This window comes from Symphalangus syndactylus, chromosome 12, assembly GCF_028878055.3.
Source record: "Symphalangus syndactylus isolate Jambi chromosome 12, NHGRI_mSymSyn1-v2.1_pri, whole genome shotgun sequence".
Classification (NCBI taxonomy): Eukaryota; Metazoa; Chordata; class Mammalia; order Primates; family Hylobatidae; genus Symphalangus; species Symphalangus syndactylus.
The window spans coordinates 82,874,835-82,889,859 of NC_072441.2; the positions used below are offsets into that span (position 1 = coordinate 82,874,835).

The 15,025-nt window shown below is 44.2% G+C and overlaps 1 protein-coding gene across 3 annotated transcripts in view; it reads right to left on the reverse strand.

Annotated features, from left to right (window-relative positions):
* Positions 1–15,025, reverse strand: part of SHE (Src homology 2 domain containing E) — a 33,058-nt gene that overhangs the window by 8,401 nt on the left and 9,632 nt on the right. For 2 of the 3 annotated variants that reach the window (XM_063626514.1, XM_063626515.1), the window contains exons 3-5: positions 11,408–11,713; positions 8,919–9,075; positions 8,331–8,450 (exon numbers count right to left, since the gene is read on the reverse strand). In XM_063626514.1, coding sequence (XP_063482584.1) covers positions 8,331–8,450; positions 8,919–9,075; positions 11,408–11,713 — 583 coding nt within the window. Of the gene's footprint in view, positions 1–3,332; positions 6,741–8,330; positions 8,451–8,918; positions 9,076–11,407; positions 11,714–15,025 lie in introns of those variants that run through there. The other variant, XM_063626513.1, reaches the window with a different exon arrangement.

A 15,025-nucleotide genomic window follows, 5' to 3' on the forward strand; every position in this document is an offset into this window, starting at 1 on the left:
ACCATGCCCGGCTAATTTTTTGTATTTTTAGTAGAGACGGGGTTTCACTGTGTTAGCCAGGATGGTCTCGATCACCTGACCTCGTGATCCTCCCGCCTCGGCCTCCCAAAGTGCTGGGATTACAGGCGTGAGCCACTGCGCCCGGCCAGTCCATGTTTTGTTTTTAAATGAAATTATGAAAAGTGCAAGAGAAAAAAAAAAGGCACTCTAGAGTGATAACCTGGGCCGCAATCTGGGCTCTACCACTTACTATGACTGACCCAGGACAAGTTATTTCATCATTCTAAGCACCTGTGTCTTCATCTGAAAAACGAAGTTCCCACCTGGCTGAGTTGTGGCAGATTAAAATGAGACGCTGTATGATGAAAAGCATTTGTTCACCAGCACACCTGGTGCGGAGAAAGTGTCTATTCTCACTACTTACATCTTGGCCTTTCACAGGGTCAGAATCCAACATTCAACACCCAAACCCCGGGTGCTTGTAAACATGTGTTCTAATTGCTCGGGTGGTGGGTGGTGGGAGCATTTCTTAATGCAAACTTCCTCTTCTCTTAAACACAGATGGGGAAAAACAATAGGCACTTGTTCCACCTGGTGGCAATTTATATAAATGTTTAATGGAAGTTAAAAACTTGAGACAATGCTAAGCAGGAATTTTCAAGGGGAAAACATTTTGATAGCAGACTCAACAGTATGCCCTTCTAGGACCTCACGTGAATTTATTTGTGCATTTCCAAATAGGAGCTTCCAACAGGGCTTCTCCACCATTGGCTGTGTATCCAAATCACCTGGTACAATTTTTTTTAAATAGGTTTTTGAACTTTTCAACAGACTTAGGGCATCCCACAGATGGCATGGGACATTTGTATTAATAACAAACTGATAAAAACAGAAGCAGAGCCCAAATCTTCTATCTAGTGAGGGATGAGAACCAGTGCACTAACTTTCAACTCAGGAAGACATGGGCCAGGAAATGGGAGTAAAACGTCACTGTATTACCATTTTACTTGGGAAGAAAAACATAATAGAAGGACTCTAAATGTGTGAACAGAAGAAATAAAAGATAGAATCTGCTGGTTATGTTCCATCATAGTGTTTCTATATTTCATTAATGGTGACTGCAAATGAAACTCTGCTGTAGCTATTACCATGGGAAGTATTTTTCTGAAGGAAGATGATTCTCAGAGCTAACTGAATTAAGCAAAACCACTGTAGTTTTCTTGGAATAATGTTTATTTAACGTTACATTTCAGAGGAAACCATCTTCAGGAGGGCATGAAGCCTATATTGGGTACTGCAAAACAACCAGAAATTTTATAAAATATTTCTGATATAAATTACTAAGGCACTATAGATAGGCATCTATATTACAATCTTCAAATATTTTTAAAAGTTGAAACTATGTATTAGTTGATATCTAAAATATTAAAGCCCCTAACAAACTGAATGGCTAAGAACTTGACAAAATGAGATGCCTGTCTCAATGATTCTGTTGCCAGCATATTACTTAAAATACAATTTGAGATTCTAAATTACACGATCCAGCCTTAGTCCAGGGACCTTGTGATGATAGTTGTATTAGGCTTCAAAGCACCCTTTCCGCAGGAAAGGGCATTTTTCAAGATGGCAACTGCTGTGTCATCATTTTCCCTTTTCTGGACTGTATCAGAAATGCTTCAGAAAACCCTACCTTAAATGCACAGCTGTTTTTCCCAACTGCAGTTTTCTCTTTTTCCATTAGATGGCAGTAACGCACCATCTTTCTTCACACAGGGTCAGCGGTGGAGGTTAAGTTGAACAGAAGGCCCACTGCACAGCAGGCCAAGTTTCTCTAAGTCCAAGTTAGTGGGGTACAAAAATTGGAAATGAGAATACAGAAGAGTGATTCTAACCAGGTCATAAGGCCAAACTAGTGCTGGTTATGGAAAAATAGGAGACAACTAATGAACAAGAGATCTGAGAAGGGTTTCAGTGCAATCCTGCTGAGTGTCAAGGGTGTGCAGGGAAGGGAAATGAAATCGACATCACTGCACTCCCTAGACCCTGGAAGGAGGGAGCAACAAAGGGCTAACCTTTGACTGAAAAAGGGCATCTGATAGAACAGCAACTAATCCCACTTAACCAGCAACTGAAGAATGCCTCACAGTTATTCTTCTGAATTAAATATCAAGATGCATCCAATAACAACAGCGAACAACAGACTAGTAACAGAGTTACATAATCCAATTAACAAATTAGGACAATTTCCCACCACCTGCCTCAAAAACTCCTGGCTGCCCCTATCAACTACCTGCCCACCTCCCCATCCTGTGGCAGAGGCTAGTACACAAATACCAATTCTGCAAAGTACGGAGACTTCCAACAGCAAAGAATAAGGGCTTTCTAAAATGCTTAAGAAAGTGCTTTGAATAACTTAAAATGACACTTCTGCCCCCAACAGAGAGTAAGTATATCAATATTTACCTTTTTGTATACATATTAACATTTCTCCATTATTTTATTCCTAGCTTAAATACACACAAGGCCAGTGGTTTGCAGGCCATCCTAAGAGATACAACTATGGTATCAAAGTAAATAGAAAGGTCCTTTACTCTCTATTCTTATAGGCCTGAAACTAACCAACTGAACTTGTCCAGTCATCCCAAGCAGAGTATTTTTTTAAAGAAGGTGTGATTAAGAAGAACACTGACACAGCTCTATGGATGCTAAATTCAAGGCAAATTCACTAAAAGACATTCTTCTCCCAGAGAATATCCTGGGAGATGGAATAACTCAAAGGAATGAGGACTACAAGAAAATACTTGTCTCAAGACAAAATGACAAAAAGCCAGAGCATTCAGAGATCAGGGAACATGTCACAGAGCTTCAGATCAGCTGGCCAGGGAGGCTTAACAAGGAAGCCATTAGGGACACCCTGCTGGGCCTAATTGTTTTTAGAACATATGGAACTTTGTGCCACCACACAGCTGTGAACTCCCTGGCTTTTGTCAGCTTGTGTCACAACCTCAAGAAGAAAACAGTAGCTCACTAACCCCCCCACCTCCGACTTCCCACTAATTTACTATATTTCTTCTTATAACCTCCAGTACAACTGTAAAGCAACTGGACAATATATAAACTCTGCCTCTCCTCTACTTTTAATTCTATAAAGAATATAGTATGACTTGTCACAGAGAAACAGTATAGAAGCAGCACAATACTGGGCATATGACAGAAGCTCAATAAATACTTAATGTATCTGGCCTGTTTTCAAAATGTTATTTCATTATACATTCATCACAGTTGCTGGGTATGGGCCAAAAATCATTTAGTGCACAAAGAAAAATTGTATAAAGCTTTTAGCATTTATTAAAATTAAAATAACTGCTGTATTCCCTTTGTAGAATAAGGTTAAGTAAAAAGGTTTCATTTCTAGAATGTTAAACTAAAAATAAGTTTAACACAATGAATAATTTGTATAAAGATAATAAATATTTGTTGAATGGATGCTGAAAAAACCTTTTAAAATCTTACACTAAATTAGCCGGGCGTGGTGGCGGGCGCCTGTAGTCCCAGCTACTCGGAGAGGCTGAGGCAGGAGAATGGCGTGAACCCGGGAGGCGGAACTTGTAGTGAGCCGAGATTGCGCCACTGCACTCCAGCCTGGGCGACAGAGCGAGACTCCGTCTCAAAAAATAAAAAAATTAAAAAAAAAATAAAAATAAAAAAATAAAATCTTACACTAAAGATATAGTAAATGAACCAATACACACTGAAAACATTCTATCAGTATCTGAAAAAATTCCTTTTGGTTTTTTGTTTGCTTGTTGAGACAGGGTCTCACTCTGTCACTCAGGCTGGAGTGCAGTGCTGCGATCACGGCTCGCTGCAGCCTTGACCTTCTGAGCTCAGGTGATCCACCTACCTCAGCCTCTCGAATAGCTGGAACCACAGGCATCCACCACCAGGCCAGGCTTTTTTTTTTTTTTTTTTGAGATGGAGTTTCAGTCTTGTCACCCAGGCTAGAGTGCAGTGGCGTGATCTTGGCTCACTGCAACCTCCACCTCCTGGGCTCAAGTGATTCTCGTGCCTCAGCCTCCCAAGTAGCTGGAACTACAGGTGCCCGCCACCGTGCCCAGCTAATTTTTGTATTTTTAGTAGAGACGGGGTTTCACCATGTTGGCCAGGCTGGTCTCAAACTCCTGACCTCATGTGATCTGCCCACCTGGGCCACCCAAAGTGCTGGGATTACAGGCGTGAGCCACCGCGCCTGGCCTAATTTTTGTATTTTCTGTAGAGTTGGGGTTTCGCCATGTTGGCCAGACTGGCGTCAGAACTCCTGACCTCAGGTGATCTGCCTGCCTCAGCCTCCCAAACTGTTGGGATTACGTGCATGAGTCACCGCACCCAGCCTACATTATTTATTAATAAAATCATTGTGTTCCAGTGAGGAAAAGTTCCTCTTAAATTTTTAAACTCAAAGATCACACAACCTTTTAGCTGAGATCTTATCTGAATAAAGAAGCAAAAATTTACTAACCTCTAAATCTTATAGTCAAATATAACTAGTAACTAGAAAGGTATACTTTCCTAAAAAATTAACCAAATCAACATTTTGTGTGTATTTATAAGCTACAAAGGTTAACTTTTCATTGATGACAGTCAGTACATTTGCATCTGGGGCAGTTTTGAGACCCAAATGACCAACTCCAGAATACAGACACATCTGCTGAATTTTAATTCTGGAGCCACTCACCATAGTACTCTTCTCACAGTATGCCATTCCCATGGTTTTTTTCACAGTAAATAAACTGGTGATAGAAGCTCATGATAAATCATAAAGATCCTAATACTATGAATCTTAAGTAATGGTATTTAAGAGAAAACCTCTAGGTCTTTTCAAACACTTTTGTATAGTACAAGGCAGTCCGCTTGGTACAGAACGAGAGAATCTTTGTGGGCTTTAGAGACCCAGTTCATACAATCAGATCTCAGGGTTGCATTTTTTTAAAATTTACTACAAACACAAAGCAAATCTAATTTTAGAGACAAAATTTAAAAATTATTCCACAGCAACTAAAATGCCCAACGATGATGAAACAAAAGACACTGAAGTTCTATGTAATTAATTCAGCAAAAAAATAGTTGTGGAGTTTTGCAAATTTCCAGAATTTTAAAATTCAGAAATGAAATCTTTGTTGTACCTTTTATTCTATAATTCAGAATTCTAACAATGATGCCAATGCCTAATGATATTGGTGATTCTTAAACCTGGGGTATCGGCCGGGCGCGGTGGCTCATGCTTGTAATCCCAGCACTTTGGGAGGCCGAGGCAGGCGGATCACGAGGTCAGGAGATCGAGACCACGGTGAAACCCCGTCTCTACTAAAAATACAAAAAATTAACCGGGCGTGGTGGCGGGCGCCTGTAGTCCCAGCTACTCGGAGAGGCTGAGGCAGGAGAATGCCTGAACCCGGGAGGCGGAGCTTGCAGTGAGCTGAGATTGCGCCACTGCACTCCAGCCTGGGTGAAAAAGCGAGACTCCGTCTCAAAAAAAAAATAAAAATAAAATAAACCTGGGGTATCTTCCTTCCTATTTATGCTTATCTCACTGATTTGCTAAAAAATGAGAAAATCCACAGAGATAGAGAGAACACACACTTTTCTTGGAAAGGCTGACCAACAAAATAATCCTTAGGTCACACTCTGAAGTTGTGGATTTCCATGAACTCCAGAGCTGAATTAGGACTTCTGAGGGAGAAAGACAACCTTCTTGCCCGTCATTCACATTGTCTCCCGCTCATTCATTTCCCCAATAACGAGTCCAATATAACATCCTCTTCCAGTCTGCACCATCATGTGGAAAAGCCATGTGGGTTTTTTGTTGGTTTGTTTAGAGACCAGGTATTCCAGGTAACAAGTAGGCACATTTCTGGAGAACTCTGATGCTCCTGAACTCCTGACTTAACTTTCCTGAGGGTCACACCATAAAAAGAACACCCTACCCCAGAGCTGGAGGCAACAGCTAAATCATGATTTCTTATTGTAGAACTACTTAGCAAGGAAACAAGGGACAGGGTCACAAAGTGTCATGGAATCACTTTAAGACCAAAGACACGGCTGGGTGCAGTGGCTCATGCCTGTAATCCAGGCACTCTGGGAGACTGAGGTGGGTGGATCATCTGAGGTCAGGAGTTCGAGACCAGCCTGACCAACATGGCAAAACCCCGTCTCTACTAAAAATACAAAAGAAAAAAATTAGCCGGGAGTGGTGGCGCACGCCTATAGTCCCAGCTACTTGAGAGGCTGAAGGAGGAGAATTGCTTGAACCCAGGAGTCAGATGTTGCAGTGAGCCAAGATCGCGCCACTGCACTCCAGCCTGGGCAACACAGCGAGACTTCGTCTCAAACAAAACGAAACAAAACGAAACAAAACAAAACAACTCTCTGACTTTTCAAGGAAGACTCCCATTTTCTAGCAGTTGCTAGTCCAGCCTTGTCCTCTGAGATGCTGGTTGTGTGCTGATGATGCCCTTGCAGGTGCCAGAGGCCCAGGGCTTGCAGTGGCTGAATCTTAGTGAAGCTTGCTGTGCACTGGGTAGAGTAAAGTCATGTGTTCTGCCCCTTTGAAAGGCAACTTTTCATTGGAATAATAGTGTACCACTTCAGGGATGCTGTCAAACACAGCGCTTGTCTGATTCAGTGTGTATTTGTTGTCTTTGGTCTGAGCCACTATGATGTGGACACATCCTTGACTAGTCCTGCAATGAAAATCAAGGAGGAGACATGAATGAGTGGGCAGAGGATCCCTCCCCACTGAAAACAACTGCAGCCAGATTCACACTAGGTTGATAGGTTCTCATCCGTCTCATAATGGTTCTACACACCCAGAAATGCATTCCACACTCTAGTGGTGCTCTCAGAAATTTCAGTCTAAATGCATGTAATCCTTGAGTGGTTTATCCTTATTATATATGAGTCATCAGGTACTGGAACAAAGAAAACAATTAAAAAGAATGCCAAGTCCCTTCTAGCCTTCAAATTGCAAAACCAGTGCTTACGCCCAAGCACGAGGCTACTAAGGTGAGGTAGAAACTCATCCTCGGCTGGGCACGGTGGCTCATGCCTGTAATCCCAGCACTGTGGGAGGCCGAAGTGGGCGGATCACTTGAGGACAGGAGTTCAAGACCAGCCTGGCCAACATGGTAAAACCCCATCTCTACTAAAAAACACAAAAAAATTAGCCAGGCGTGGTGGCAGGCACCTGTAATCCCAGCTACTTGGGAGGCTGAGGCAAGAGAATCACTTGAACCCGGGAGGCGAAGGTTGTAGTGAGCCGAGATTATGCCACTGTACTCTAGTCTAGGCGACAGAGTGAGATTCCATCTCAAAAAAAAAAAAAAACAAAAAACCCCAAAAAACTCATCCTCCTCACCACAGCTAAAAGGACATAAGTAAGGGTTCTTCTTCCCTTTTTTTCCAAAAAGAACACAAAAATAATAATAAAAATCATTTCCTCCCCTCGCATCTGGAAAGACCATTCCTGGTTGTATAAAATGAAAGCTGGCACCGAAAGCTCAAAGATTTAATCCACAAGCACCAATTTCAGGAACACAGTTGAGCTATTCCTGGTATTGTATATCTGGTGGCCTATCCCATTTTCTGAGCCATATTGCTCAACTCCCCCGCCCCACTCTGTTCTCCTCCAGCCTGATTGTTTCAGCTGCAGGGGCTCAGCTTCCTCAGGAAGGAAATGCTGTTAGGGCTCTTGACAATGATCCTCCAATATAGGGCCACTGAAATCACAGAGCAGTGAGAATTTCCATGATACACACTCCACCAGGCCTACCAGGCAAAAGTGAATTTTCTGTGTACGATCAGACAGAGGGAGCAACAGGCAAGTCAGCATTTCCTTCTTCACCAGAAGAAACTGGTGTCAAAATTGCAGTTGGCATTTTGACAATCAGGGGGATCTTGATTTATTAAAGTCCCCAATACTAGGGAATAAAAGAATGACTGTACTACGTTAGAAATAATTCTTTTCATCAGGAATTATTTCTCTACTGAGAGGGCCTGCTCCAGATTAGGTAATGTAAGGTAGAAATTGACTAATGCACAAAGATAATGCAATAAGACCTTCATTATCATAATAGATAATGGAGGCATTTACCCAATACCAATTTTGCATTCTCATCCAAGTGTCTCATGTTCCATTGTCCAAACAAATGCCTCTTATTTTCTGCAGTGCACACCCCTGTGAACCACCTTCACAGTATGTTTTTTTTTACTAGAAGACTGTCACACAGTGTTCCTTCCCCTTGGAGATGAGGAAAGCCATGGGGCTTACTTACTTTAGGGCAATGGAGTACCTGCTGTTCCCTGACTCACTATTTCGAACCAGGTAACCAGCTTCTTTGCAGGGCTGTAGTCGACTCTCAGCCTCAGCACGGCTGATGGCACCATGATACCAGCTGAAAAATGGGGGTGGAAGAGGGGAAGGCACCGTGAGTGTCAAAATACAAATCCAGACTGGGCATCGTTCCACAAAGCGTTGTTTGAAATGAACTTCTGGCAGAGACGCAACAGCCTGAACTAGATCCTGCTTCACATTCAGAACAGACAAAATGCAGATCTGGGTGATCCCGGATCACAAAGCCTATCAATCATACAAGAGTGAGTTAACGGTGCTAGTGTCATTTGAACAGTTTTCACTCTCTACAGAATAATAAGACTTACAATGAACTTGTTGAGATGCAGTGCACTTTCCATTTTGCACAATGCACTGGGCTTTGAAGACGGGTTTTCATTAAAAGCCCCATCCAGGCAAGTATTCATTAACAAAAATAATCATGTGAAATGGACCAATGTGCTCCCTGATACAAAGCTGTCAGTAAGCTCCCAGCTGTTGTCTGTTACAAGGATCTGAGGGGGAGACTCACGGCTGCTTCTCCAGGGGCAGGCCCGGGTCCACTTTCTCTCCCTCACTGTGGTCCGAGAGGGCTGGCTTCAGGATCTTCTGGGTCCAGCTCTTTTGCCGGTGGTGCTGCCTCACTGTCTCCTCCCTGACGGAAGGTCGCTCAGCTCCTTCAAACTGGACTGGAAGGAAGACTCCATTTAACATCACATGCCACTGGGGTGATCCATGTAAACTTCAAAAGGAAAAAACCTCCTTGCCTTCCTTGACTCAGGAAAGCAGCATTTTCCCCCTTTAACATGAACTATAATATACTGCAAAATACCCTGGCTAGCTGAGCTCCTGCTGTCTTTGATATCTGATCACACTGCTAGCATCCCACAGATACCTTTTCTGTAAAATATTCATCAGTATAAAACAGTTTTAGATTATGAGAGGAAACTACTTTAATATATTTCAACACGGACTTTTAAAAAACTTGTGGTTTCGTGGCCGGGCACGGTGGCTCATGCCTGTAATCCCAGCACTTTGGGAGGCCAAGGCAGGCAGATCACAAGGTCAAGAGATCAAGACCATCCTGGCTAACCTGGTGAAACCCCATCTCTACTAAAAATACGAAAAGTAGCTGGGCGTGGTGGCGCGTGCTTGTAGTCCCAGCTACTTGGGAGGCTAAGGCAGGAGAATCACTTGAACCTGGGAGGCAGAGGTTGCAATGAGCCAAGATTGCGCCACTGCACTCCAGCCTGGCGACAGGGCGAGACTCCGTTCTGCTATTTTTAGGATAAAAGATTAAACATAGTTACAGGCAATGAATCCTTGCAAGAATGTGTATCATCCTATAAAATCAAACCAACAGTTTTTAATATGAAATAATAAAACAGAAAAGACAACTCAGAAACACAAAGACTACCAAATAATACACTGAGATGCCATGACACCTAGGCTGGACAGAAGGAGATGAAATGGCAGCACCTGGCACGGGACTGAGAGATGAGCAGGTACCAGAGATGACAACTCAAATCAAACGAAACTGACTCCAGGCTGGGCATGGTAGCTGTTGCCTGTAATCTCAGCACTTTGGGAGGCTGAGGTGAGAGGATCACTTGAGCTCAGCAGTTCAAGACCCACCTGGGCAGCACAGTGAGACCCCCATCTCTAAAAAATTAAAGAATAATCCGGGAGTGGTGGTGCACACCTGTAGTCCCAGCTCTTCGGGGGGCTGAGGTGAGAGGATTGCCTGAGCTCAGGAGGCTGAGGATGCAGTGAGCCATGATCGCACCAACGCACTCCAGCCTGGGTGACACAGTGAGACCTTGTCTTGAAAAACAAAAAAAAAAAAGAAAAAAACTGACTCAAATGCTTGCCATCAAATATATTACCTTCTCCCTTTACCCTTTACATTGGTTATACTTTTTTTTTTTTTGAGACAGAGTCTCGCTCTGTCACCCAGGCTGGAGTTCAGTGGGGGAGATCTCGGCTCACCGCAACCTCTGCCTCCTGGGTTCAAGAAATTATCGTCTTAGCCTCTCGAGCTGTAGCTGGGACTACAGGTGCGTGCCACGACACTGAGGTATTTTTTGTGTTTTTAGTAGAGACGGCGTTTCACCATGTTGGCCAGGATGGTCTCCATCTCTTGGCCTCGTGATCTGCCCGCCTCGGCCTCCCAAAGTGCTAGGATTACAGGCATGAGCCACCACACCCGGTGTGGTTATACTTTTCTTTTATTATTATTATTATTATTGAGCCAGAGTCTTGCTCTTTCGCCCAGGCTGGAGTGCAGTGGCATGATCTCGGCTCACTGCAGCCTCCACCTCCCAGGTTCAAGCTATTCTTCTGCCTCAGCCTCTTCAGTAGCTGGGACTACAGGCGTATGCCACCATGTCCAGCTAATTTTTGTATTTTTAGTAGAGACAGGGTTTCACCATGTTGGCCAGGCCGGACTTGAACTCCTGACCTCAAGTGATCCGCCTGCCTTGGCCTACCAAAGTGCAGGGATTACAGGTGTGAACCACTGTGCCCGGCTTGGTTATACTTTAATTTATTTATATATTTAGTTACTTATTATTTCTTGAGACACAGTCTCGCTCTGTCGCCCAGGCTGAAGTGCAGTGGCACAATCTCGACTCACTGCAACCTCCACCTCTTGGGTTCAAGCGATTCTCCTGTCTCAGGCTGCCCAGTAGCTGGGATTACAGGCGCCCACCGCCAGGCCCAGCTCATTTTTGTATTTTTAGTAGAGATGGAGTTTCGCCATGTTGACCAGGCTGGTCTTGAACTCCTGGGGTCAAGTGATCCACCTGCCTTGCCCTCCCAAAGTGACTTGGATTACAGGCGCAAGCCACCGTGCCCAGCCAGGTGTGTTCTTTCAATGGTCATTTCAGGCATTTCGAAAACAGTTGCACACTAAGAGAAAGGAATATAAAGGTACCCACAAGAGAAAAAACAAATGTGGGGCCGATGCGGTGGCCAGAAGACTGAAGTCACACTGGGGCGGGCCTGGCCTGGCACCCTCACCTGACAGAGCCCGCACGATCTGCTCCTTCTTCCACTCCCATGGCTGCTCGTACTCTGCCGCGGGCCGCTCGTCATTCTCGGGCAGCCGGCTGTCTGGGGACCGCGCCTTCCCCTCTGCCCTGGGCCCCCCTTCTGCAGGCTCGTAGGGAGTGTCGTACAGCTGTGGCGGCTTCCCCAAGAGGTCCTTGGAACTCCGTCTTTTGGCCAAGGTCTCTGACTTCAGGCCACCGTCTGCGGGTTCACAGGGACTGTCAAGCAGCTGGAGAGCCTTCACCAGGGGATCTTTGGAACCCCGTCGTCTAATTTCTGAAAAACACACACCATTTCTGAAAAACACACACCACACACAATGTCTTGAAAGTAAAGATGCCATAAAAGCCTGGTCATTAACCCAATTACCTCAGTACCTCTGTCTCTCTGGCTGAAGGTGGCAGATAACTCCAAGATTGCTCCCTGATAGGTTGATTACTTCTCAGCTGTGTTACAAAAGCAAAATGAAGGTGCCTACAACTTCTTCCCTCCAGTTGCCTGAGTCAGATAATGGGATCCACATTTAAGATGGGAGATTACATCTGAAGACAAGCACACCTCCGGGGTGCCACTTGCAGTTTTTAAGTAGTGGCCTCAGGGTAACCTGCTTCATTTCCAGGTTCTGGTGTCTGCTCTGAGTATAGCTCACCTTCAAAGTTTTTACATCTTGTCAGGAAGCCCAGATAAAAGAACTGTAATAAAATCCACTGCAAGTCAAAAATGCATTTAATACATCTAACCTACTCAGTATCATGGTTTAGCCTAGCCCACCTTAAACGAACACATTAGCCCACAGCTGGACACGATCATCTGACACAAAGCCCATTTTGTAATAAAGTTTTGAACATCTCATGTAATCTACTGAATGCTGAAAGTAAAAACCAGAATGGTTGTATGTGACTCGAAGTACAATTTCTACTGAATGCATATCACTTTTGCACCACTGTGAAGGTTGAAAATCGTAAGCCAAACCACAGTAAGTCAGGGACTGTCTGGATATTCAAAGCATTGCTGCATATATACTGAGGGAAAGCATTTATGTGCATTAGTCAGAGTTCTTGACTCCTATGCAGTTTCAATAAATTGGGGGAAGCCAGACACATTCACAAATAATATGTATTGGGCTAATAACTCCAGGATAAATCAAAGTAAAAGAAGTGTTATAGGGAAAACCAATAATAACAACTCAGCAGCTAACATTTATCGATGGCTTACCATGTGTGAAGCACTATTCTAAGTGTCTAGTAACTTTCACAATCACTCTAAGATTATGGGATACCATTATTTCCCCATTATTACAGAAGAGAAAACTGAAGCACAAAGAGTTTAAGGAAATTGTCTAAACCAGTAAGTGCCAAAGCCTGGATTCACAAGCAGGAAGTTGGACTCTAGAAGCTATACTCTTAGCCACTACACTTGGATTGACTCCAAGTGGAAGAGAAATGGAAGATGAGTTGACTTTGATAGAGAAGGTCATTTCCAGTGGAGGAAGCTGCATGAGTGAAGATATGGAGGTGGGAACGATAGAGGGCTTGTTCCATAATGGGGAGCTGAGAGATGAGTCTAAAGGCCAGAAGGCCACAAAGGAGAGAGGCAATGGGTAATGGGAGAAGCAGCTGGAAGCATAGGCAAGCCAGGTGCCAAGGTGTAGACGTTTTAAAAGTAACAACACAACGTTTAGATGGTTGTGCATGTAAAACAAAACCATTATAAGGTTATTTATTTATTTATTTATTTATTTTAGTAGGGAATAACAATTATATTTGTGTTTCACTGGAAGATAACTCTAACCATGGTGTACAGGATAGAGTAAATCAGAAAGGTATAGTCTGAAATGGGGCATAAAAATAGATGGAAAAAACCATATGCAAACCAACCAACCACTAGCTAGCTAACCAGCCAACCAGCCACAGTGAAAGAAACTAGCGGTACAGGGTGGTGAGCAGCCTGGGGTCAAGGAGCCTTGCCAGGTAGAGTTAGGGATGGCTGGAGTCTGGACAACCAGAGCTGGTGATATAGAGTCTATATTATAGACCAACAGAAACGTCATTTTGTGGCTCTTCTAAATGCCCATCAGGAAGCCTTCAAGCCATCCTCTACTTGGTCATAGTCAAAGAGGAACTTTCTATGTGCAGATATCTCATCTCTTAACACCTCATAAGCTCCCGACTGTCTGCTTAAGAAGTGAAGAACACTCAGAACGGCATGGGAGGCTTACACGAGAAGGTCACTGGCTTTCTTCCCAATTTCTCAACACTACCCTGCCCCATCTCCCCATAATCCAACTGTTTGCTCTGACCAAGTGGAACTTCTGCAGTTCCCTGCATACTATACTGTCTTGAGCCCACCGGTATCCTGGCGATCTTGCAATCCTTTACAGTCTAACTCAGCATCTTCTCCTCTCCGGAGAAGCCTTTCTTGCCCACCTTCTTCTCTGATGCCCCACAGAGTTAATCAGGTGCCACGGCTGGACCAACCCACTCTCACCCTGCTCTTCTCCCACTGCATCCATTTATATGTTGATGCGTCTGTATTTTCAATTTGATGGAGTCTGCCAGGGCAGAGACCACCATATCTTGTTTATTACTGTAGGACATATCATTGTGCTAAATAATGATTGGATGGATGGATGGGAGGAGAGAGGGAGGGGAGGGAATGCTAGAATGTCTCCAGGGAAGTGACAGTGTGGATCTGGAGGAATATGTCAAGGGGTTAACAAATGGATCGTTGTGAATACTGTGAGAATGAAAGCAATCACAAGAGAAAAGGACGGCAGATTGAAAACGAGAGAGGATCAAAGGCAGAATCTGGGACTCCTTCAGTTAAGGGTGGCTGGAAGGAGGTGCCAGCAAAGAAGGCTGAGAGGTCAGGTGAAGAGGAAGAGGCTCAGGAGACCGCAGGGCCACAGACACAATGGGTGGAAAAACTTTCTATCTGTAACTTCAAAACAGGTGTGGGGATGGTCCGTGGAGAAATGCCACTGACTCATTAAGACCTCTATAACAAAAAGAGGGCAACAAATAAGGGAAACGTTATTAAAATCAGGACACCAAATTCAAAAGTGCAAAACTTAGGTATAGGCTGAGGTTATAGTTTTCTGCTGACTAGGGGCTGTCAGCAGCTGTTTCAAATTCTGTGCAGGGACAGCTCACTGAAATCACTCGCGGGCTTTAACACACACTGCTTTAACCACCAGAGGTTCGGATTGGATTAGTCTGGGGTGCAGTGTGGGAGTCAGAGTGTAAAAATCCCCCAGGTGATTCTAAAGAGCAGCTAATGATTCTAAAGAGCAGCTAAACCTGAGAACCACTTCCACACCTCCTGGGTGCCCACAGTCTCCATCTTGGTTCCTTGTGCTCCGGAGCCTATCTGTCATTGCTAGCCCCATCCTGAGGAGAAAGGTACTGCCTGTGTCTACAACTTCCACATCAGAATGTAGAGTCGGAAGAACTGTCCTTGGCCCCCACCCCCCAGGCCAGGCCAGGTATCTGGGGTTGTCTGAGGTCAGAGCTGCATCTCCTGAGTCCCTGGACTCTCAATCCTACAGCTTTTCTTCTTCATTCCTTACTCAAACAGAGCTATGTAAAC